General features: G+C 37.4%; 1 protein-coding gene across 21 annotated transcripts in view; it reads left to right on the top strand.

Annotated features, from left to right (window-relative positions):
• Positions 1–22492, top strand: part of TBC1D5 (TBC1 domain family member 5) — a 639936-nt gene that overhangs the window by 352785 nt on the left and 264659 nt on the right. For 20 of the 21 annotated variants that reach the window (XM_064277348.1, XM_023554943.2, XM_023554937.2 and 17 more), the window contains 4 exons: positions 11888–11996; positions 13867–13956; positions 14060–14134; positions 14416–14483. In XM_064277348.1, coding sequence (XP_064133418.1) covers positions 11888–11996; positions 13867–13956; positions 14060–14134; positions 14416–14483 — 342 coding nt within the window. Of the gene's footprint in view, positions 1–11887; positions 11997–13866; positions 13957–14059; positions 14135–14415; positions 14484–22492 lie in introns of those variants that run through there. The other variant, XM_064277349.1, reaches the window with a different exon arrangement.

Below are 22492 nucleotides of genomic sequence, written 5' to 3'. Positions count from 1 at the left end.
TTTTTCTAAGGCAGGACTGTGTTTGAGTCCTGTTGATGCAGATGGACTTTCAGATGATATAACATTTTAGCAATGGATACTATTTCTGCCTAACACAGGATAGTTTTGTGGAACATAATTTGGGTGAAAAAATAATGGGAAAATGATTAATCTTCCATTGTGATGGGGAGCTATTGTTTAAAAAAAAATCTGTAATAAAAATACTGCTCCCAGTGGTGGTATAGCCTACATGAAAAACAGAATGGAGACTCACCCCTGATTCCTCATTTTATATCGGGTGGTTCAGTGTTCCCCTAACCATCTGTCCCTCCACCCTCAATGTCCTATGTTAAGAAGAAGGATTTTTTCCCCCTTTTCTTTGGATAGACAGTAACACATCAGTTATCTAGAGGTCAGATGTCTCATAGCCTGAACCAACCAGAATATAATCAGGAACTTAGAAATAGGGGAAAATATTAAAAGGGCCAAGAAATCTGTTCCTTAAAGTAAATGTAGTTAGAGGAGAGTTCTTGCAGTTCTTTCTCTCCGTCTTATTTGTCACCTCTTTTTTTATTAAGAAAAAAAAGAGACAACTTGTGGTATTGAAATAGGCTAAATAAAATGTATGGACAAGTTGAAAGGCTAGTTGTGTTTACTTTTAAAAAGACAAACTGAGCAAATGGCGGAGGGGTACAGATTGAGGACTTCTAAAAGCCTATAAAAACCAAACCCAGTGCCATCGAGTCGATTCCGATTCATAGCGACCCTATAGGACAGAGTAGAACTGCCCCATAGAGTTTCCAAGGAGCGCCTGGCGGATTCGAACTGCCAACCCTTTGGTTAGCAGCCGTAGCACTTAACTACTACGCCACCAGGGTCTCCTAAAAGCCTATATGTACTCATCAATACGGAAGACCGAAGAAGAATTGATGCCTTTGAATTGTGCTGTTGGCGAAGAATATTGAATATATCATGGACAGCCAGAAGAACGAAGACATCTGTCTTGGGAGAAGTACAACCAAAGCGCTCCTTAGAAGCAAGGATGGTGAAGCTTCATCTCACATGCTTTGAACATGTTATCAGGAGCCACCAGTCCCTGGAGAAGGACATCATGCTTGGTAAAGTAACAGGTCAGCATAAAGAGGAAGACCCTCAACAAGATGGATTGACAGTGGCTGCAGCAGTGAGCTCAGTTATAGCAACGATTATGAGGGCGGCGCAGGACAAGGCAGTGTTTGGTTCTGTTGTTCATGGAATCGCTGTGACTTAGAACCAACTTGACAGCACCTAACAACAACAACAACAACGATGACATACGCACTCGTTATACACATTGGTAGCTGATCGCCAGATCATGAATGGGCATGGGAGAAATACCACGAGGTCAGCGTGGAGAGCTCCAAAGCAAAGCAGCCCGGAGGCATTTACTGCCGAGGCAGGTAGACTAGCATTCTCCAAATGTGTGTCGTATCTGAACAAAAATGCCTTTTAATCCTTGGACATGTTTTTTAATTCTCGACATTTTTGTGTTGAGAGAAAAAAATCACAGTAAAACTTGCAAAAGCTGGAAACTGTAAGGCAGAAATCTGTCAGAGAAGGAAAACTCAAATATTTTGCACTAAAAAGAGTAGTAGAAAAGTAATAAGATTTCTCCCTATCAAAGGCGGAAAACTTGTGAGACCGGGAAAAACCAGGTAGTCCCGACAAGTTCTGCCTGTCACGGATTTTACTGTATATGGCATACGTTGACTTTCCATCATTCTGGGTAAACAAGGTATTGTTATGTTCATTCAAGTCTTTTAAAGTTAGTAGGATTTTGTCATTTTGATTAGAAACAAGTGAGATTTTTAGTAGCCCTTGGGTGGGAATGTTTCCTTACCCTTTCAATCCAAACCCAGTGCTGTTGAGTCGATTCCGACTCGTAGCAACCCTATAGGACAGGGTAGAACTGCCCCATAGAGTTTCCCTAAGGAGCGCCTGGCGGATTCGAACTGCTGACCCCCCCATCAATAAAAAATAAAAAAAAAAAAAAAATTTTTTTTTTTTCTTTTTTTATCAATAAAATAGCACGTGTGAAATTGTTTTCCCGGTTACATTAACTCAAGCCAATTTAAAGTACATAATTGACCTTAAAGTAAAGTTGATTTTATCATGTGGTCCATTTATCTTCATTTTATATTACCATTTTCTAGATTTTAAGGTCATCTGTTGCTAGGTATGGTTATATTAGACTGTGGTCAAAATTTTGGATCTAGTTCTTTGTAGCCCTGACCATTTTTAGTCACAAATACAACTAGCACTGTCATCACTAGAGATTTGCTTTCTTTTTACGTGTGTGTGTGTGGGTGTGTGAGTGTGAGAGAGAGAAGAGGGAGATAAGAGATGGTGGTCAGGAGGAGAGTGGTTAGAGACAGAAACACAGATTGGGAGAGGCAATGAAATAGGGACAAGAAAGAAAAATAACCAATTATACCTATCACTGATAGTTCTTATTAGGAGCACCATTCATTTAGAATTAATTATATACTATGTTACAACATTTCTTATGGAATTACCTTGATTTGCTTAACCACATGTATTATTTAACTTGATGTATACCTGTCTTCTTTCCCGTTATACTCTATGTGAGTGTGTATCACATGTATATTTTCTTTGTGTCTTTAAACCTTTATAGCAGTTACTTTTTTTTTTTTTTTAACTGTTCCTCATCTTTATAAAGGGTTTGTACTCCTCTGTCTAATACGAGAGCTGCTAGCCACATGAGGCTATTTAAATTTAAATTGATTTAAAATGAAATACAATAAAAAATGTAGCTCTTATTTCAGCTGGTCAGTAGCCACTTGTGACTAGTGGTTACCACACTGGACAGCAAGATATAGAATATTTTCATCATCTCGGAAAGCCTTACTGGATAGTGCTGACCTGCAGGTCATCAAGTGAATAATGGATTCAGTTAAAATATAACATTTTTAAGAGAAAGTATTTATTTCAGGCATGCATGGATTTCTATATGCATAATACCCTTTATGTCAACCCAGTCTTGAAAACTATGATTTAAGAAATGGGATTGACTTTTAATTAGCATATCAGATTTTGCTATATAAATGCCTATTTCTAAATTACTGGAAAGTAATTTGTTCTCCATTCTGTAAGCATTTACCTTACAGTATTGGTTACACTATGGACTGTGGCAGATTCTTTATCATGTAATGGAAAGTTAAATATCAAGGTAAATGAGGTAGGATGGGGATGGGGAGAAGGTAGGTTGGGGGCGTCTTCAGGGAACGCCTCAGAGAAGGGGATTTTTCTGTAATTATTAATTATATAAAAAATACCAGTGGACTATGGGATATAAAATTATTCATTCTGGACAGCTTCGTAGAAAGGATCTCTCACCTCATTTCTAAATGCTTACTCTTTGTTTAATAATATGATGATCTTTATTATCTACTTAATGTTTTATAACCTTGTGATAAAGCTTTTCTTGATTCTTTTTCTACAAGCATGATTGTTGAGTTTAACTGCGTTAATATATTCCTGAATTTAGAAGCTCTTAGGCCTTATATCGTGAAGGCAGTGAATGTTTTGTCTGACAGACGGTAACTGTTACTCTCTCAGTTACGTCCTTGTGGATGTTGAGGTAGAGGCTCAGTGTCTCTCAGTTCACAGTTAAATCTAAACCTGAATCAAAACGTCACCTTCAATTTTAACAAACCTCCATGTAGTGAACCATTTGTTGCCTTTGTTTCAATGATGCCTCATCATAGGAGAACATGTCTTCACCTAGCCATACGAAGAAATCCATCTTAAGCTTGTAGGTAATTGTGCGTTCTGTTTTTATAGTTAGTTATATGTGTATAAGTGATATGCTTTGATGTTTCATTATGAAGGGAAAAAAAGCTTTAAATAAAAGTAAGTTTTAAAAAATTCCTGGTACAGGAAGCAAAAAAGCCAGTACAATTTCTAATTGCCTTTTAGAGACTACGAGTTCCCTCATTACCTGTGATTTAAGCTAAAAATGAGGTAATTATAGATAACATCAGTGTTTATCTGGTTGATCTTGGCACCTGCAGTCCTAATGTTGTAGCTTACCCATATCTGGTGCCACACTTTACACTCTGATGCTGACATATCTAATTTACACTCATATTTCCATTGATTTTTAAGTTAGATATTCCTCGTTCTATTTGTTTCTTCAATACTGTTACCTTTAAAATGATATAAGAGATGTATACTTTTTTATGTGAAATGTTTTAATTATGGTATAGTCCGTTCTTTGATGGAAGTATTTTTTAATATATTTTTACACAAGTTAGATTATAATCTACAGATTAAAATACTCATTTTTACCCTTCTCCCTTGTGCTTGATGAAATTAATGTGATCGTAACTAATAGCATAATTTTTCAAATATTAGCTTGCACTCTAGGATTATAAAATTGGATAAATCTTTTTGGATCAAGTTCAGCTTTCTCATCTTGTGCATCCTCACCGTAAAATAATTCCGCCCATCTAATTCTGATCTGCTTAAAAATCACCCATCTAACTCTGATCTCTTCGAAAATCACTTGCCTTCTGCTTTGGCCTTTAGTCAGATTGCAGCAACAAGATGATCATGGTTGGCTGGAAAATCCATTGCAGTCAAGTCAATTCTGACTCTTGGCAACCCCATCTGTTAGAGTAGAATTGCTCCATAGGGTTTTCTTGACTATCATCTTTATGGAAGCAGAGTGTAGCGGAAGAAAGTTTGGCTGGTAGACCCTGTAAAATGGTCACCCCTGAATGCTCCCCCTACCACATTACCCTATCAACACACCTTCCTGACAGCAAGAAGTATGTCCCCTCCCTCTCATTTTTCTCCCACCCTCTGTGACTTGCTGGGCTTCCAAGGCATGATAATCCCTTCTCTGTTCCACTCAGCAATTTCATTATCACTAGAAAGCAAAGTAGCTCCTTTTTAAACCAAGTATGGGAGATCCTAAATACTAGACTATATGTAGTCTCTGAACTCTTTGTTACTACCGTAGTTGTTTGGGTTTCTTAAGTTAATCCCATAGATACTTTTTTGGTATAGATAGGCCTGGAAATTGGTAGAAACCATCACATAAAATATCCACGTGAAGTTAACATTTTCTGTAGTGTATCAACATTTGGGACAATGGTCCAGAAATTTTCTAGTCCTGAATTAGCACATAATTCAATCATTTAAGCATCATTTAAATTATGAAAGTACTTAATTAAATTAGAAGTTACTAACTAGTTTCATACTGATTTTATGTGCATGTCTTGGGAATATACTATATTAAAATATATAGTTAAATATGTATATATCCTTATAATCAGCAGCTGTATTTATTCACTGCATATTTTAATTGACTTCCATGTCATAAAGCCTTTTAGAGAGAAATTATTGAATTGTCCGGATACTCCTAGACTCCCTGCAATGCTCATGGCCAACATTTTTAATCAGTCAGTGTTCTTTTCTGATGAACGCAGCTAGGCTTAGAATCCTTCTCAACACAGTGCTTCCAAGCAGTCCCTACTCATGCATTACCACTGGAATAAGAAATGAAACCTACCCTTCTCCATCTTTCATTGCTTCTTCTTGTTAGGTGCCATTGATTCGGTTCCAACTCATAGCAACACTGTGTACAACAGTACGAAACATCACCCGGTCCTGTGCCATCTTCACAATCGTTGTCGTGCTCGAGCCCATTGTTGTAGCCACTGTGTCAATTCATCTTGTTGAGGGTCTTCCTCTTTTTTGCTGACCCTCTACCAAGCATGATGTCCTTCTCCAGGGACTGGTCCCTTCTGATAACATGTCCAAATTATGTGAGATGTAGCCTTGCCATCCTCACTTCTAATGAGCATTCTGACAGCACTTCTTCCAAGACGGATTTGTTCGTTCTTTTGGCAGTCCATGATATATTTGATATTCTTCACCAACACCATAATTTCAAAGGCATCACTTCTTCTTTGGTCTTCCTTATTCATTGTCCAGCTTTCATATGAATACGAGGCAGTTGAAAACACCACTGTTTGGGTCAGGCACACCTGAGCCGTTAAAGTGACATCTCTGCTTTTTAATACTTTAAAAAGGTCTTTTGCAGCAGATTTGCCTCATACAAGGCATCATTTGATTTCCTGACTGCTGCTTCCACGGGCATTGATTGCGAATCCAAGTAAAATGAAATCCTTGACAACCTCAGTCTTTTTTCTGTTTATCATGCTGTTGTTTATTGGTCCAGTTGTAAGAATTTTTGTTTTCTTTATGTTGAGGTATAATCCCTATTGAAGGTTGTGGTCTTTGATCTTCATCAGTAAGTGCTTCAAGTCCTATTCACCTTCAGCAAGCAAGGTTGTGTCATCTGCGTAACGCAGGTTGTTAATGAGTCTTCCTCCAATCCTGATGCCTGCCCCGTTCTTCTTCATCTAGTCTAGCTGCCTGGATTATTTTCTCAGCATACAGATTGAATAAGCATGTTCAAAGGATACAGCCCTGATGTACACCTTTCTTGACTTTAACCACTTAGTATCCCCTTTTTCTGTTCGAACAACTGCCTCTTGGTCTGAGTGCAGGTTGTTCATAAGTACAGTTAAGTGGTCTGGAATTCCCATTCTTTGCAATGTTACCCATAATTTGTTATGATCCACCCAGTCAAATGCCTTTGTATACTCAATAAAATACAGGTAAACATCTTTCAGGTACTCTCTTCCTTAAGCCAGGATCCATCTGACATCAGCAGTGATATCCCTTGTTCCACGTCCTCTTCTGAATCCAGCTTGAATTTATGGCAGTTCCCTTTCGATGTACTGTTGCAACCGCTTTTAAGTGATCTTCAGCAAAATTTTGCTTGCATGTGATGTTAATGATATTGTTCGATAATTTCAGCATTCTGTTGGATCACCTTTCTTTGGGATGGGTACAAATATGGATCTCTTACAGTGGATTGGCCAGGTAACTGTCTTCCAAATTTCTTAGCATAGACGAGTGAGCACTTCCAGCACTGCATCCATTTGTTGGAGCATCTCAGTTGGTATTCCATCAATTCCTGGAGCCTTGTTTTTCGCCAGTGCCTTCAGTGCAGCTTGGACCTGTTCCTTCAGTACCGTCGGTTCTTGATCATATGCTACCTCCAGAAATGGTAGAATGTCGACCAGTTAGTTTTGGTATAGTGACTCTGTGTATTCTATCTTCTTTTGATACTTCCTTAAGGTTGACTCTACTTTGAGGAGACAGCTCTTCCCCAGTTGTAATTTGAGTGCCTTCCAACCTGAGGGACTCTTCTTCCAGCACTATATCAGACAATGTTCTGCTGCTATTCATAAGATTTTCACTGGCCAGTTTTTTTCGGAAGTAGACTAGCTAGGTCCTTGTTCCTAGTCTGTCTTAGTCTGTAAGCTCTGCTGAAACCTGTCTACCAAGGATAACCCTGCTGGTATTTTTAATAGCGGTGGCAAAGCTTCCAGTATCACAGCAACATGGAAGCCACCACTGTGTGACAAACTGACAGAGTCCTGGTGATTCTCCCTGCTTAGATCCTGGTTATGTTTTCAGGGACCCAGTGCCTGCAAGGCAGAGTAGTTGCCACTAGGTGGCAGGAATGCTTTGTCAAAGGAGTTCTGAAGGCCCAGGTTTCTGATCTCTTTGCTCCATTTAAGGCTTTTAAGTACCTAAATGTTCCTGATTGTTGACTTACCTCTTCTGTCCAACTTGTGAAAACTTTTCTGCCAGTCCTTGGACTTGATACTCAAAAGCTAAAAATCTAAGGAAGACTAGATAATCCTGCCTTGTCTATCTTGCCTTGATGCCAAGAGTCCAATTTCACTCACTGGTCTTTGGAATATCATGTTCCCTTTTTGTGTTTCTTGTCTCGGTGTTACTATACCAGAAAACCTGTTGAAGTCGAGTTAATTCCAACTCATAGCAACCCATGTTACTATAGGAAGATGCTTTTCATAGTTCTCATTCCTTTTTTCTCTAGACAAGTTATTTAATTTTCTGAGCCTCGGTTTCCTCATCCACAAAAAAGGGTTAAAAATATCCACCCTAGAATAATTGTGGTAGAGGCTAGAAGTGATATACCTAAATAATTATCTATTATGTTTAGGAAAAAAAAAAAAAAACTTTGCCATTGAATCGATTCTGACTCACGGCAACCCTACAGGATAGAGTAGGACTGCCGGTTTGGTTTCCAAGGAGCACCTGGTGGATTCGAACTGCAGACCTTTTGGTTAGCAGCCGTAGCACTTAACCACTATGCCACCAGGATTCCCTCTATTATAAGTGGAATTATTGAATCATTTTAATGACATTGTCATATTTTAATGAATTATTACAAGCACATTATGCATATATTTATGTAAAACAGTTTAGCAAAAATACGTTTTCCTCTATTTCGTTTCAATTTAACTGAAAAATTCCAGCAGCGACTCCTCAGTATGCCCTGTACTTTTTCCATTCATATTTGTGATCATATAAATTTTTTCATTTTGTCCAGCTCCCTAGAAGGCCTAAACTTTTTTAACATTGTTTGTCTTCTAGGGTCTAGTCATTATCTCTCTTGAGTTTTAATATTCTGGTGAAAAACTGTTTCTCCGTTCTCTGTGTTACTGGAGCACTTTACACTGATCATATTATTGCTGGTTTACACATCCATCCGTTACTTCCTTATTTCATGTTTTTTTTTAATATATCTTTTATGAGTGCTGAGCCCTGGTGGCACAGTGGTTAAGAGCTCAGGCTCCTAACCAAAAGGTTGGCAGTTCAAATCCACCAGCCGCACCTTGGAAACTATGGGGCAGTTCTACTCTGTTCTGTAGGGTCACTATGAGCTGGAATCAACTTGACGGCAACAGGTTTGGGTTTGGTTTTGGTTTAAGCACATAAAAAAAAAAAAAAAGAGAACAGTTGCTGTTGAGCCGATCCCAACTCATGGTGACCCCACGTGCTTCAGAGTAGAACTGCCCTCCATAGGAAGCAGATCGCCAGGCCTTTTTCTGAGGGCACCTCATGGCGAACTCGAACTGCCAGCCTTTCAGTTAGTGACCCAACGCTTAACCATTTCCACCACTCAGAGATTCTGCTAACCATATAGTAGGCACTTAATAAATGTTTATTATGTTTATTCTATATCACTTTTTATTGATGAAACACTGTTCCATAGAAGAGAAAGACAGTAGATTATCTTCTGGCCTTCATGTTAGAACTCATCAGTTTGAGATGTTATGCCTTAACGAGCTATAAGTACCCATGAATAAATTTAAATCATTGTGATTTTCAGAAATAATGTTTCCATTTCACATACCTCCATGTCTCCTTTTCTCTGTACCAACACTGTAATCAAGGCACTGGGACTTATTTAAGCTAACAGATAATCACCTTTCATTACATAAGTAGTGTGTAACTTGACCTTAAAAGGCTGCTGCTTAGACAAGGTGGCAGTGCCTCTAGCCTCTAGCCGTGCCTGTACTTTCACAGTGTCTTGGTACCTGTGAATGGGAGCTGATTCAGGAAGAGGCTGGAGGAGGCATCACCTTATGCTTCCCTCTCTTACCTGGAATGTATTGGTGTTTTCAGGCCCGTGGAACTGCATGGCCTCTCACAAGTTATGATTCTTTTGGGACTTAAAATACATTTCAAATCTGTGTGTTTTGTTCACAGACCACAAACTCTTTAAACTTATTCACAGTTTCTGAGATGTACTCCTCTAATGTACTTACCTACTTATTTTGAATATTACTAAATACTGGGAGATTGGATAGAAGCAAAACTTGAGCAATATGAAACATGAGTAACACGTGATACTGTTTCAAAGTGGAAAATATATTTAAAGTATTCTAGGTAGTACTAATGGATTAAAGTGGTAAAAAATAACAAGATTTCAAAGAATGTTTATTTGATCTTGGAGTGGTTAAGAAATGTTTGAACATGAAAACAATAGAAAGAGTGACAATGGATAATACTATTAGATTTAAACTATATACGAATTAAACTTTAATGTGTTGAAAGTCAAAACAGTTGTGTGTGTGTGTTTGTGCATGTATGGCAGATACAAGTGTGATGTCTTTAATGTATGAGGAATTCATCTCTTCGATCAATCACACTAATATATATTATAATTATTGTTAATATTAATTTTTAGAAGTATTATGATAATGCTGGGTACCCTTCTAAGGGCTTTTCACGTATTAACTCTTTTTAATCTTCAAAATAATTCTTTGAGATAGATGCTAATATTATTCCATTTCACAAATGAGGAAGCTCAGGCACTGGGAGGTTATAACAACTTGTCCATGTTTGCACAGTTAGTAAGTAGCAGTGCTAGGATTTGAACCCAGGATTGTGTCTGTGATGTCCATGTGCTTAACGACTATCCTGTACACCTTAAAATGGGCACAAGATGGGAGGTTTAAAAATGAAGAATTAAAAATGACCAAAAAGTATGAAAAACTTTCAGTTTTCATTAATAATGAAACTGCAAATTAAAATAAAAATGAAATACTGTTTTCTCTTACGAATACAGTGATAAGAATAAGAAATTTTCATGGAGTGATGGTGGGAATGTATTTCTTCCGGTGTGGGTTTGGAATGCGTGTCCCGTTGTATATACTTAGCCACAAGCCCCTACTGGCAGAAGGCTTGGCCTGATTAGGAATCAGTGCTACTTGGTAGAAGCTAGAAGTTCTCTTGCTGGTGACAGCAGAGAGATTATGCTGTGGCCTTTGGTCACTGTTCTGGAACTCCATGGAGAATACACAGCTTGCTTCATGGTCAGGCCTTTGAACTTCAGGAATATAGTTGGTTACATTGGTTGTCTTTTCACAGAATAAGTAAGACCTGGCTAATGACAGCTGCATGTATCTAGAAGGATGACTGAGTTTTAGAGGCTTTCTTAAGAGATTGCCAGGGTTTCAGCTTTGATAATAAATGTTAAATTATAAATGTGTTTTATTGTAGCATGTTGGAATTTGAGAGAAATTTCATTAAGTTGAAATTACTAACCTCAACTGTTGACAAATAATTCTTGATGTTTAGTTTGGTGCAAGATGCAGGAAATATAGGCCTAATTCCTTTATTCAAACTCAGTAAATGGTTTGGGACAATTAATTTCCAATTGTTTCCCAGTAGAGCAGATTTACTTGTATATTAATGAGGCACAGGTGTTAGGCCCCTGGTGTCTGTGTGCCTGGGAGGCATATTTCAGTTGTTTATCTAGTCAGCCATAGGTACTGTTGTAAGGTACTCGAGCTTGCCTTTAACAGTTTATACAGTGAGGCTTCTTAATTTTTTGATTTTTTTTAAAATTTGCCCGCACCTGTTAAAATTTTAAAACTGATCATGTAGAAAGAAGTTGCAGAGATTTCAATAGTAAATAGCACTAAAAGTTAAAGAAAGTAGTCTTCTATTATGCTTAACTTCCTATCCTGACATTTAAGAGAAATGGGTTTATTTAATCAGCTATTTCATGTAAGAAGTCAGTATAATCAACAGTACATTTTTTTGTTGTATATGTTTGGAGCAGGTATATCTTTGTCAATGGCTAAAGCAGTTATATGCTTATATTAATATTAATTTTTTTCACATTTATTCACTGAACTGCACTATCAACATGTTGGAGGAAATGGAATAGCCTCCATAGACATTACGGATTTCAGTACCCAGAAAACCCAGTGCCGTGGATTTCAGTAGCTGGCACAATTATAGCGATCTACATATTCATTAAATCTACAGAAGAACTGTGTCCAAAAAGACAGCCATGCGTTCAGAAACAGTATACAACTAAATATATATGTTTTAAAAGTTGCATTCCTTAGACTTCTTTAAAATTGATTTCCTGTAACACTCCTCTCCAAGCCGAAGAATTTTAACAAAAGGATCCCTTGCTTTGGTTTCCTGCATGTAGGAAAGAATGGGAAGAACTATTTGTAAACAACAATTACTTGGCAACAATAAGGCTTAAGGGGATTAATGGGCAGCTGAGAAGCAGCAGGTTCCGCAGTATTTGCTGGAAGGTAAGAAGAAAATATTTATTTACCGTTTGTGGGAAAATATTTATTTACCATTTGTGGTTGCAATATATCAACGTATTACCTGATACCCTACAAGATTACCTGTGCAGGGGATCACTGAATTTTCCAGGAGACTTCGCTCCCAATTTTTTGTCCATCCGCTTTATGTTTCCCAGGACATTTGCTAATAAGGTTGAATCACCTTAGTCCTGAATAACTGCTGATGGTAAAGGAGTCATCTGAAATGACTGCCTGAGCGTCTCATCTGGTGGCGCCGAATTCAGAGTGGCACCTTCCCATTCCCCAGAGGCTGTTACAGAAACCCCTGAAGCAGGGCAAGTGAGGCGGTTAACTTCCAGGTTCTTAACTATTCCAAGTGCCAGCATTTATTCATCCTACCTTTTTTCTTCATAAATAGCTGATGGAAAGGATTTTTCACTTTTTTTTTTTTTTTAACTAGAAACACAAAGGGCAGCAAGGAGGAGAAGTGGAAGGAAATTGAGTCAGTCTCCTTCAGAGAAAAAGGACCATTGGTTACCAAAACTAGTAATAATAATTGGCAGTTATCTTTTTAATTGCTTTGAATCATTCCTTTGTATTCTTTTATGGTTAATTTAGGTTTAGACTCGTTTCTAAACTGACTTCTATCGAAAGTTTTTAGGGTTATCTGCATAAAGTGAGCATATTGTGTGTGTACGAGTAAAGATAGTAAGAAACACATGATGTATTAGACACTTAGATTTAATTATTTAGGTTTAATAATTAAAATACATTTTTCTTCTGTTAGATGTGGCAGTAGAGGCAGGAGACCTGCTGCTGGGATGTTGGTATACAAATATTTGTGCCCTACCCCCATTCCTTGTTGTTTAACTTTTAGTGTCCTTCTTTTGCTAAAAATAAATCCAAACCCAGACTTATTTTAATGTTATATTAAACTAAATTAAATCAAAATTGTCTTTTTAAGAATGCTTGTTATTTTCATAAGCTGATTGCCAGTTGTAAATTACATTTCCTGCTGTAAAAAGAACAAGGTCGTTTCTTAGACTGTATCCTCAGACTGTTCTTTTCTGTCTTTTATCCATTACTTGACTTAATTTAAAGCGGAAACTTAAACCTAGAAATTACTAAGTGGACCTTGTGCTTATTAATGCCCCCCCAAGCCTCATTTTAGTGGTTAAGTGCTACAGCTGCTATCCAAGAGGTTGCAGTTCAGATCCGCCAGGCACTCCTTGGAAACTCTATGGGGCAGTTCTACTCTGTCCTATAGGGTCGCTATGAGTCGGAATCGACTCGACGTCAGTGGGTCTGGTTTGGTTTTTTTTTTAAGCCTCATTGGAGCCCTGGTGGTGCAGTGGTTAAGAGCTACAGTGAGCTATGGTTGCCAACCAAAACGTCGGCAGTTCAAATCTACCAGCCGCTCCTTGGAAACCGTATGGGGCAGTTCTACTCTGTCCTGTAGGGTTGCTATGAGTCAGAATTGTCTTGATGGCAATGGGTTTGGTTTTTTTTCAGTTTAACAGCCCTATTAAGATTTTTTTTTTTTTATTAAGATTAGAATGTACAATGGGAATTATACTTGAGCCTGAATGCATTTTTATTGTCCATTTTTAATGTAAATCTACTCTGGAGAGAGGATCGATTCCACTGTGTGGTGTGGTTTTGGGGATCTTCTTTTCTGGTCTTTGGTTATTTACTTTTTGAATTGTCGCATTATATATTTCTTAACTATCCCCAAATATAAATTATTGGAAATTGCAATGATGATGTGAATATGAAATACCATGAATATGAGTATCTTTCAGTTTTCAGTATTTCTGTTTGGCATAGCTTCACATTTATGATTTTTACAAAAGTTTCCCTTTTTTTCTGACAGCTTTTTCTTTGTGTTCTTCCTCAAGATAAAAGTCAGTGGATAAGTAGAATTAAAGAATTAAGAGCATGGTATAGCAACGTTAAAGAAATAGTAAGTTGTATTTTAATTACTATAATTATTTTTTCTGTGTAATTCAAAGTCCTGTAGCCTCTTAATCTTGTGTGTGTGTGTGTTTGTGTTTTTCCTCAACCAGCATATCACAAACCCGAGAAAGGTTGTTGGCCAGCAAGACTTGATGATCAATAATCCGCTTTCACAGGATGAAGGGGTAAAGTTCAACTTTATTTGGGTTTACCTCACCTTTTTTGCCTCTAAGAGTATACTCATGAGACTGGTTATCTAAGTCAGTGTGAAAGTTAAAATAAAGATATGTTTCTGAGCTTAAACTAGATTTTAATGAAAATTATTCCTATCTTGGGTTCTCTATCTGCAGTGTGAAATAATAACTCAGAGAAAGCTAAATTTAATAATTTAAATTATTAAGTTGAAATAATAAAAGTTAAGGAGAGGCGTGGGGTTATTTTAAACCGATTATTCTCCTTATTTTAGAGTCTTTGGAACAAATTCTTCCAAGATAAAGAACTCCGATCAATGATTGAACAAGATGTCAAAAGAACGTATGTAGAACTATTTACAAGTTGCTTTCAGTAATTCAAATTGGTGTTACTTCTTCGTAATTTTAGCAAAACACCAAATACATAGAGGCGCCTTAATTGAGTGCAGAATTCTACTTATGTTCATAACAAGTCAAAATTGGCTTAATTTTGATAATAAGTATTATTTTCTATTCTTAAAATACATATTTTTGTGTTCCCTTTTTCAAAATAAATTACTAAAACACTGATCCTCTTAAAATAACATTTTAATAGGTTTATCAATTTCTAATGATTATTAGAAGTCATCTGCCTTTATTTTCTGATTAAAGTTATATTGTGTAGTCATTATATTGGTATTGCTAGAAAAAATTATCTTTTCTTTCTACATTTGAATTCCTTTCTGGTCCAATTAATTTATAAATGATAACTGTTATTCTTACACTCCTATTTCTCTTGCTCTTGAAGCCATTTAGGTTTTCAGACAACCTCTTCTCTCAGTCTCCTCCGTGTTTACCATGTGATTAAGAGTAGTTTCTTGTTTAACACTTAGTTAATGTCCATAAATTTTACACATTAGACCTCATCTTTTTAGGCCATTGAATTGATTCCAAGTCATACAGACCCTATAGGACAGAGTAGAACTGCCACCGTAGGATTTCCAAGGAGTGGGTGGTGGATTTGAACTGCAATCCTTTTGGTTAGCAGCCAAGCTCTTAACCACTATGCCACCAGGGCTCCTATCATATAGTAGGAAGTACATGGAATTTGCGTCAGAAGATTCCAGGATGAATTCTAGTTAATATATGCCATGATCTTTGGCAGATTACTTTCAACATCTTTCCCCTTCAGTTTCTTCTTCCTGTAAATTGGGGATAACAGTAAGTACTTCACAGGATTATTATAGGGCCTAAATTAGATATGTTTGGACTTTGAACAGTAAATCATTATTTGAATGTTAGTAAATACGGTTTAATCACTGGGCTCTGGGAATGAGCCTGGTGCATGAGCGTCATAGGTGTCGGGTGGCTTCCTCCAAGTCCTTCTGTAGCTTTGCCTGTCTGCTCCATTCCTAGTTCATCTCCTTAGTATTGTTAGTAGTACTCTTACAATGCCAAGGTCTCTGGCTCTCTGACATTTATCACTTTCCAGTCCCTAACACTGAGTAATCAGATGACATGGACTCTTGTTAAGGCTATACTGCATATTTAAAAAGTGAAATTTTCTATTTTAAAATGAAAATAATTCAGAAGAATCATGGGTTCAGGGTACAATAAAACCATAGATAACTGGCAGTGGTAATGGGGTGGGGAGGGGAGAAAATGGAAGGTATGAGATCATTTTGGTTAGCTTGAATTATTCAGTTAACTTAGGAGCAACCCAGATTGCCAGGCCTCTTCTTCCACACAGCTGCTGGGTGGGTCTGAACTGCCAACCTTTTGGTTAGTTAACTGCCAATCTCAAACCCGTTACTCCACCCAGACTCCTTAAATACGAATTGATAGGACATTATATGTAATTTTCTCACATTCATTGGCTCTATTCCATTTTTACTGCTGTACTTCAGGTCCTTTTATTTGTTATCTAGTGACTCTTCTTTAATTGCTCTCTTTGGGTCTAGTATCTTTCTCTTCCAGTCCATCCATGTGTTACAGCCTCATCACTCTTCACAAATCACAGTCCTAATCACATTACTTGCTTAATCCCAAACCTTCTATGAGTCCCCATGCCCTGCAAAAGAATGGGCTTACCCAGCCTTCCGAGCACACACACAGATGCCTTTAGAGCAGAGCTTCTGGCATTATTTCCTGAACAGGTTTTGTGCTTCCCCTTTTCCATGCCTTGCTTTTACTCTCCTCTGCTGGAATGCTTCTTCCCTCCACTGCTCCCTGTTGAATTCCTGACAGCTCATCCCTCAAGGCCTAAGTTTATACTACCATGTCCGCGAAGTGTTTTCCATCCTTTGCATTTGGAAATAGTCTTTGCCTGCAGGTTGCCAGGCACTGGAGAGGCCAAGATAAATATGACATGGACCCTTAAGAAGCTCAAAGTCTAATAAAAAAACCAGAAATTAGTTCGCAACGCAGGATCACTGGTGCCGTAATAGAAACAGTTTCTGTAAGAGCTCTGGTGTTAGCGTAGGTCTCATCCCCCAGACCTGATAGTAAGCCCCTGGAGGGCATGGACTCAGCCTCATTTTTGCCTCACTGTGTGGTGCGGAGTTGATGCTTAAAAATGCTTATTGTCAGCCTTAGTACAGACGATCAGTGTTGTTCAATTTTAGTAACAACAATCTCCAGCATCTTTTTCATCTTTAGAGGCATAAGCACACTTAAAAAATATACTGTTATCAACCTTCTAGTCTGAGTTTAAATGAGATAATTTGATCTCATAAGCTTTGTTGTTGCCGTTGTTATTAAATTTATTTGATTTGGATATGTTGCTGTATTAAATATTACCTCCCGTTTCAACTAATTTTAATATTCTTTTATTCCACTAACCCTTTTTTGCCTCAATGGATTTTCCATTTGTTTCAATTAATTGCTCCTTATCTCAGCCTAATGAGGTTGTTACTATTGCCTTTTTATTACTGAAAAAAAATTTGATAATTTGGAGGTAAATAAGGAGCTTCTAATTTACAGCATTTCTAATACAGAACTCAAATTGTCCATTCCGAACCATTTTTGTCATGTGTCAAAGCCTTTAAAGTTAAATGAAATGCAGTATTATTTAAAATGATGAGAAATAATGAGTTCAGCTTAAAATATCATTTCCATATTAGATGCCAAAGAAGTCTGTTATTTGGTCTATCAAGGTCTAGTCTAAATATATATACAGTGTCTATAACATCATTTGCAGATTAACATATTTATAAGCTATTGCCAAACAGTCTCATTTCTTCTTCAAATGTTCTCTCTTACTCAAATAAAATTATTAAAATTCTTTAACTTAAACTTTTATCATTGTAACTTTGACTATATTTAAAAGTTTGTCTGATTGCTTATTGCTCATCATCATCGTCGATTTTTGGTCTCTTGTGTTTCTAGTCACTGTAGTTAACACTTCCGGCAGCTCATTTATCAGTTAGTGTCTTTCCTGCTTGAATATCCATGATACGGTTACATTTTTAAAGATGCAACTTCCTCATTGTAATGCTTCCTTTTACTTATACTTTACATACAGGCCAAGCCTCAGATGTAATCTCATGTAGTTATTTAATCAAACTTTTTGTCTTCAACTTTTTTTTTTTTGGCTTGTCACCTGGTATTTTGTGGATTCATTAATAATCTCTAAAATTAATGTTTTCCAGTTTGTTAGCTACCACACACTTGACTATTTAAATTTAATTAAAATTAAATAAAATTTAAAATTCAGTTCTTCATTAACAGTAGCCACATTTCAAGTGCTAATGGCAGCCTTTTTGGACAACTCGTATATAGAAGATTTTCATCACTACAGAAAGCTTTGTTGGATAGTGTTGTAGACAATTCATTGTTGGTATGTTTTTGAAGAGTATAAGATACGAATATGTACATTTTTTAATTCATATTGAACATTTATATATAAAAAATATATGGTCTGTGTTAAATATTTGCTTTTGTTTCCTTTCTCTGTTTTTGATAAACCTCCATGGATTTTTATAGTATATAAGTCTTGAGTTTTTAGTCAAATGTAGTTACCATGTTACATTGTAGTATGCGACTGGAAATTAGACTATTTTTGAACTATTTTTCTGTACTAAAGATATACAAAAGTAGCTTTACAGAATTGTTGTTTTTGTTTTGTTTTGTTTTGTTTTGTTTTTTTCACTTAAAGGCTATCTTGCCTGTAGTCCCTGCTTTGGGAGGGATACCACCAGTACTCTGGTCCCATGTTGATTTTCACACTTCAAAAAATTTAAGGTGTCCGAAATGTGCATATGTTTTACAAAGCTTCCTCTAAGCCCATTTTTTTGTTTAAATAAAAAAGAAATTCCTCAGGGAAAAAGATCTTACAGGCAATTTCATAGCAGAATTGATTTTGGTGTGTGTTAATGCAGACAATCTGCCCAGTGTTAAAATGTTAAAGGGAAAAAAAAAGAAAAAACACACACAAGCTGCCGTATTCGCGTGATCACACCAAAATAGCAGCTTGTATTTATATTTTCAGTCTCTTCGAGGTGGACTACAGGCACACACGAGTGAGTGGATCTCCTCGGTGTTGTGTTGTGATTTCGTTTAATGCAGACAAAGTACATGCTTGTACATGCACGACCAGCCCTCACATATGCACTTGTTCACAGCCGAGAAAGTGAAAACTACAACACAAGCCGCTCTCTAAGAGTGTCGGCAACCTGTGTGTGTTTCTTAAATATTAAAGAGGGAGAAAAACAGATTTTCAGGAATACAAGAAACAATTCTTCTGTCAAATGGCCTATAGTCCTTCCTCATTTGACAACATTTAGGGTAAAAACAAAATATTTAGTTACGGTTGCATATATGTGTGTGTGTGTATATCCTATACTGCTCCTGTTTTAAAGTGTATTTTTCCAATTTCCGCTCCATTTAAGCGTATAAATCCTTACCATACATTTTTTCCAATTTATGAAATTTTTTTTTAACTAAAAACAATTTTTCAGTATTGGAGTGAAAATATAGGTGCGTTTGGTGCAGAGCATCGGCTGTAGCGCTTCAGTTGGCTTCTCGACGCGCCTAATCTTTGGCATTAGGGAGCAGCAGCGTGTGGCCTGGCGGTTATATCACCTCCAGCTGATGAACAGGAAAGTTTTTGCTTTTGAGATCATTTTTATTTTAAATAAACTGGTTGTTTGTTTTGTTTGTTTTAGCACTATTTATAGCTGTGGGTTCTTGTAAGGACATGAGAAGGTTAAAAAGTAAAGTTGGGTGAGTGGTAGAGTAGTATCCTCTCTGGAAATATTCCCAGGAGGGACTGTTTCCTGTTCAGTAGTGTTAGGCAGTCTTTTAAGAACATTCAAGCCAATTTGCTATTGAACCTCCTTTGATACTTCAAGGGTAAATGCTTTGAATTACTTTTAAATTGCATCTTAATTGTTGAAAAATGCAAATTAAATCTATATTGCTGGTTATGGAAAAGTCTTGCACTTAAAATATGCATGTATTTCTATCTACTTATATATATTTTTTTCAGTTTTTGACCTTTATGGTATGAGAAGAAAGATTAAGATTGGGGAGGGGGGGACAGTTGAGTAGAAGACTTGTTATGTGACTCGGCATTGAAGAACTAGAAAGAAGCTTAGATGTAAGCATCTACTTAGATGGTGGCAGACACTGCCTACTGAAACTCCAGCCTCACAGGCCTGTTCCCTACCATGTGTCCTTTGGTATTTCTTTTAAATGTCTGTTTTCTCTACTAGATTTTCTTGATGGTTAGTTCTTAAGTTTTGTGTCTTTATATTGCCCAGTACCTGGCACCCATAATAGTCATCTGTGTCATGGGCAGTTATCTAGTCAAATTTTTTTCTTTTTGAAAAATGGAAAGCTGAAGCTCAAAAATAATATCACTCAAGAAATATAACTTGTTAATGGCTGAAGTAGAAATGGTACCTGGGACTCCATATATTATATTAACATATATTTTATGTTAATCTTCTTTGCCTACATTTAACGCTTCAGTTTAACAAAAACAGGCATTTATTGAGTACCTACTATGTGCAAAGCACTCTGTGAAGCAAACGGGGTGGAAACAGAAATAAGGCATGTGTCTGAAATCTTACTCAGAAAGAGATAGGGACTGAATAAGTAGATAATATTTTTGCTCTGTTGGTTCATATAGCTTAACGCAGGGCTTCTCAACCTCAGGAGGACTGATGTTTTGGGACAGTTAATTCTTTGTTTTGGGGGGTTGCGTAGGTAGCATGCTTAGCAGCATCCCTGACCTTTGCCTGTAGAGCTCTGTGAGACATGCTCTGTGAGTTTTTCCAGGGCTTTTTGTCTGACTGAAGGGTTACCTGGAGCATCATCTTAGATTTTTCAGCGACCTTAACAAGGGTTTTACAGTCACACCATTGGTTTCATCTTTGGACCTTACTTTCCTGACCATATCCTCCATTTAACCTTTGCCCAGAAGCAGTGTCTTAATGTTAGTGCTGTTTGCTGACTGGAGAGGCTGGGAATGAGAAAAGGTTTTATTTTCAAACCCAGCAAGTCCTGGCATCTTTATGTTTAACAAGTCTTTCTTTTGTTTTTCTCCGCTTTCATTCTACTATAAGTAGCAAGAATAAACCAGGTTGCACCTTCAACACTCTGCCTAGATATATTGTTAGCTAGATCACCTAGTTCACTAGGTACTTTTTGTATATTTCATTAGCAGAATGTTGCCAAACTTTCCACCTCTACATAGTAAGAGACCCCTTTCCTCCGTTTTCCGATATTTCTTTCCTCACTTTCATTTAACGGTTTACTGGCAGCCTCCTTATGAGCTGTCTGTCTTTTGCTAAGTGTCTTCTTTACTCTTTAGTCTTTCACTAATGGTCTCTTCAGTGTCCTCCAGCTTCTTTCCAGCCCCATAGACACTTCCACCGCAAGTTTAGGATTTTTTAACAGCACTCCAATTTCGGTTATCAAAACTTGTATTAGTTATCTATTGGTGCATAATAAGTCCATCTAAAACTTAGTGGCTTGGAACAATAGTAATTTATTATTTCATAGTTGCTGTGGATCAGAAATTTGGGGGCAGCGAATGACTAGATGATGCCCAGTTACCACCACCAACTGCTCTGGCAGGGATCACAATAGAGGGTCCTAGTCAGAGCGGGAAAAAAAGGTAGAGCAAAATTCAAATTCACACACACACACAAAGGCCAGCCTTGCTGGTCTGACAGAGACTGGAGAAACCCTGAGAGTATGGCCCCTGGACACCCTTTTAACTCAGTACTGAAGTCACTCTTGAGGTTCACCCTTCAGCCAAAGATTAAACAGGTCTATGGGGCCAACTATAACACATGTGAGGAAATGCTTCGTAATTCAATCACATATACGAGACTAATGGGCACGCCAGCCTAAAAGCAAAGAGAAAGCAGGAAGGAACAGATGAAACAGGAAACCCGGGGTGGAGAAGGGGAGAGTGTGGACCCATTGCGGGCTTGGCAACCAATGTCCCAAAACAATTTGTGTGTTAACTGGTTAATGAAAAACTAATTTGCTCTGTCAACTTTCACCTCAATCACAATAAAAAGAAGAAAAAGTAACTAGCAAAATTAAAAAAAAATAATTTAGGAGCAGCTTAGTTGGGAGGTTCTGACTTGGGTATCTCTCATGAGGTTGCAGTCAGGTATCAACTGCACCTACAGTTATCTGAAGGCTTGACTAGGGCTGGAGGTTCCACACTGGTTCATGTCCGCATGGATCTTTCCATGGTACTGCGTAAGTGTCCTCCCCCAGAACAGGAGATCCAAGAGAGAAAGGGAGCTAGGTAGAAGCTATACCATTTTTATGCCATAACCTCAGAAGGGAGGTATGTTAAATTATTTGCAGACATAGTTTTAAAACCACCACAGTCTACATGCAGCTTCCCAGGTTACCCTGATGATCTTTTCCATTCTTCCCATCTGGAAGGGGAGATAGGTGTAGGAGCCTAACTGGGTCATTTTGTGGTCACTTTTCTGCTCTCAGTCCATTGGCTATCACGCAGTCACATGACCACAGCTAGCTGAAAAGAAAGCTGGGGAATTAAATCCAGCTATGTGCCTGGAAAGAAAAGAAAACAGCATTCGTTGAACAGGAAGAATGGTGAAATCATCAACCAAGATAGGGAGCACAGGAAGAAAAGGAATTTAGTGGACCTGCTTTCATTCTGAGCAAATCATTCCTCTCTTGGCAGTTTTCCTTTAATAAAATAATAAGCCACAGTGAGGAGTTATAGTTATTTTGGTATTTAATAATATTCTAGGGAGTTTCCATTCGCTCGTTTTAAATTTTGGGCAAGTGCTTGTTTTGATTTTCTGGTTTTGAAGTATGGACATAGTATCAGTTATTGTTCCTTCAAGTCCACTATGCTTCTCTGTCCTACCGCGT

The sequence above is a fragment of the Loxodonta africana genome, chromosome 27, assembly GCF_030014295.1.
Source record: "Loxodonta africana isolate mLoxAfr1 chromosome 27, mLoxAfr1.hap2, whole genome shotgun sequence".
NCBI lineage: Eukaryota > Metazoa > Chordata > Mammalia > Proboscidea > Elephantidae > Loxodonta > Loxodonta africana.
The sequence above is the reverse complement of the archived record's forward strand: the minus strand, read 5'-3'. Positions and strand labels throughout refer to the sequence as shown.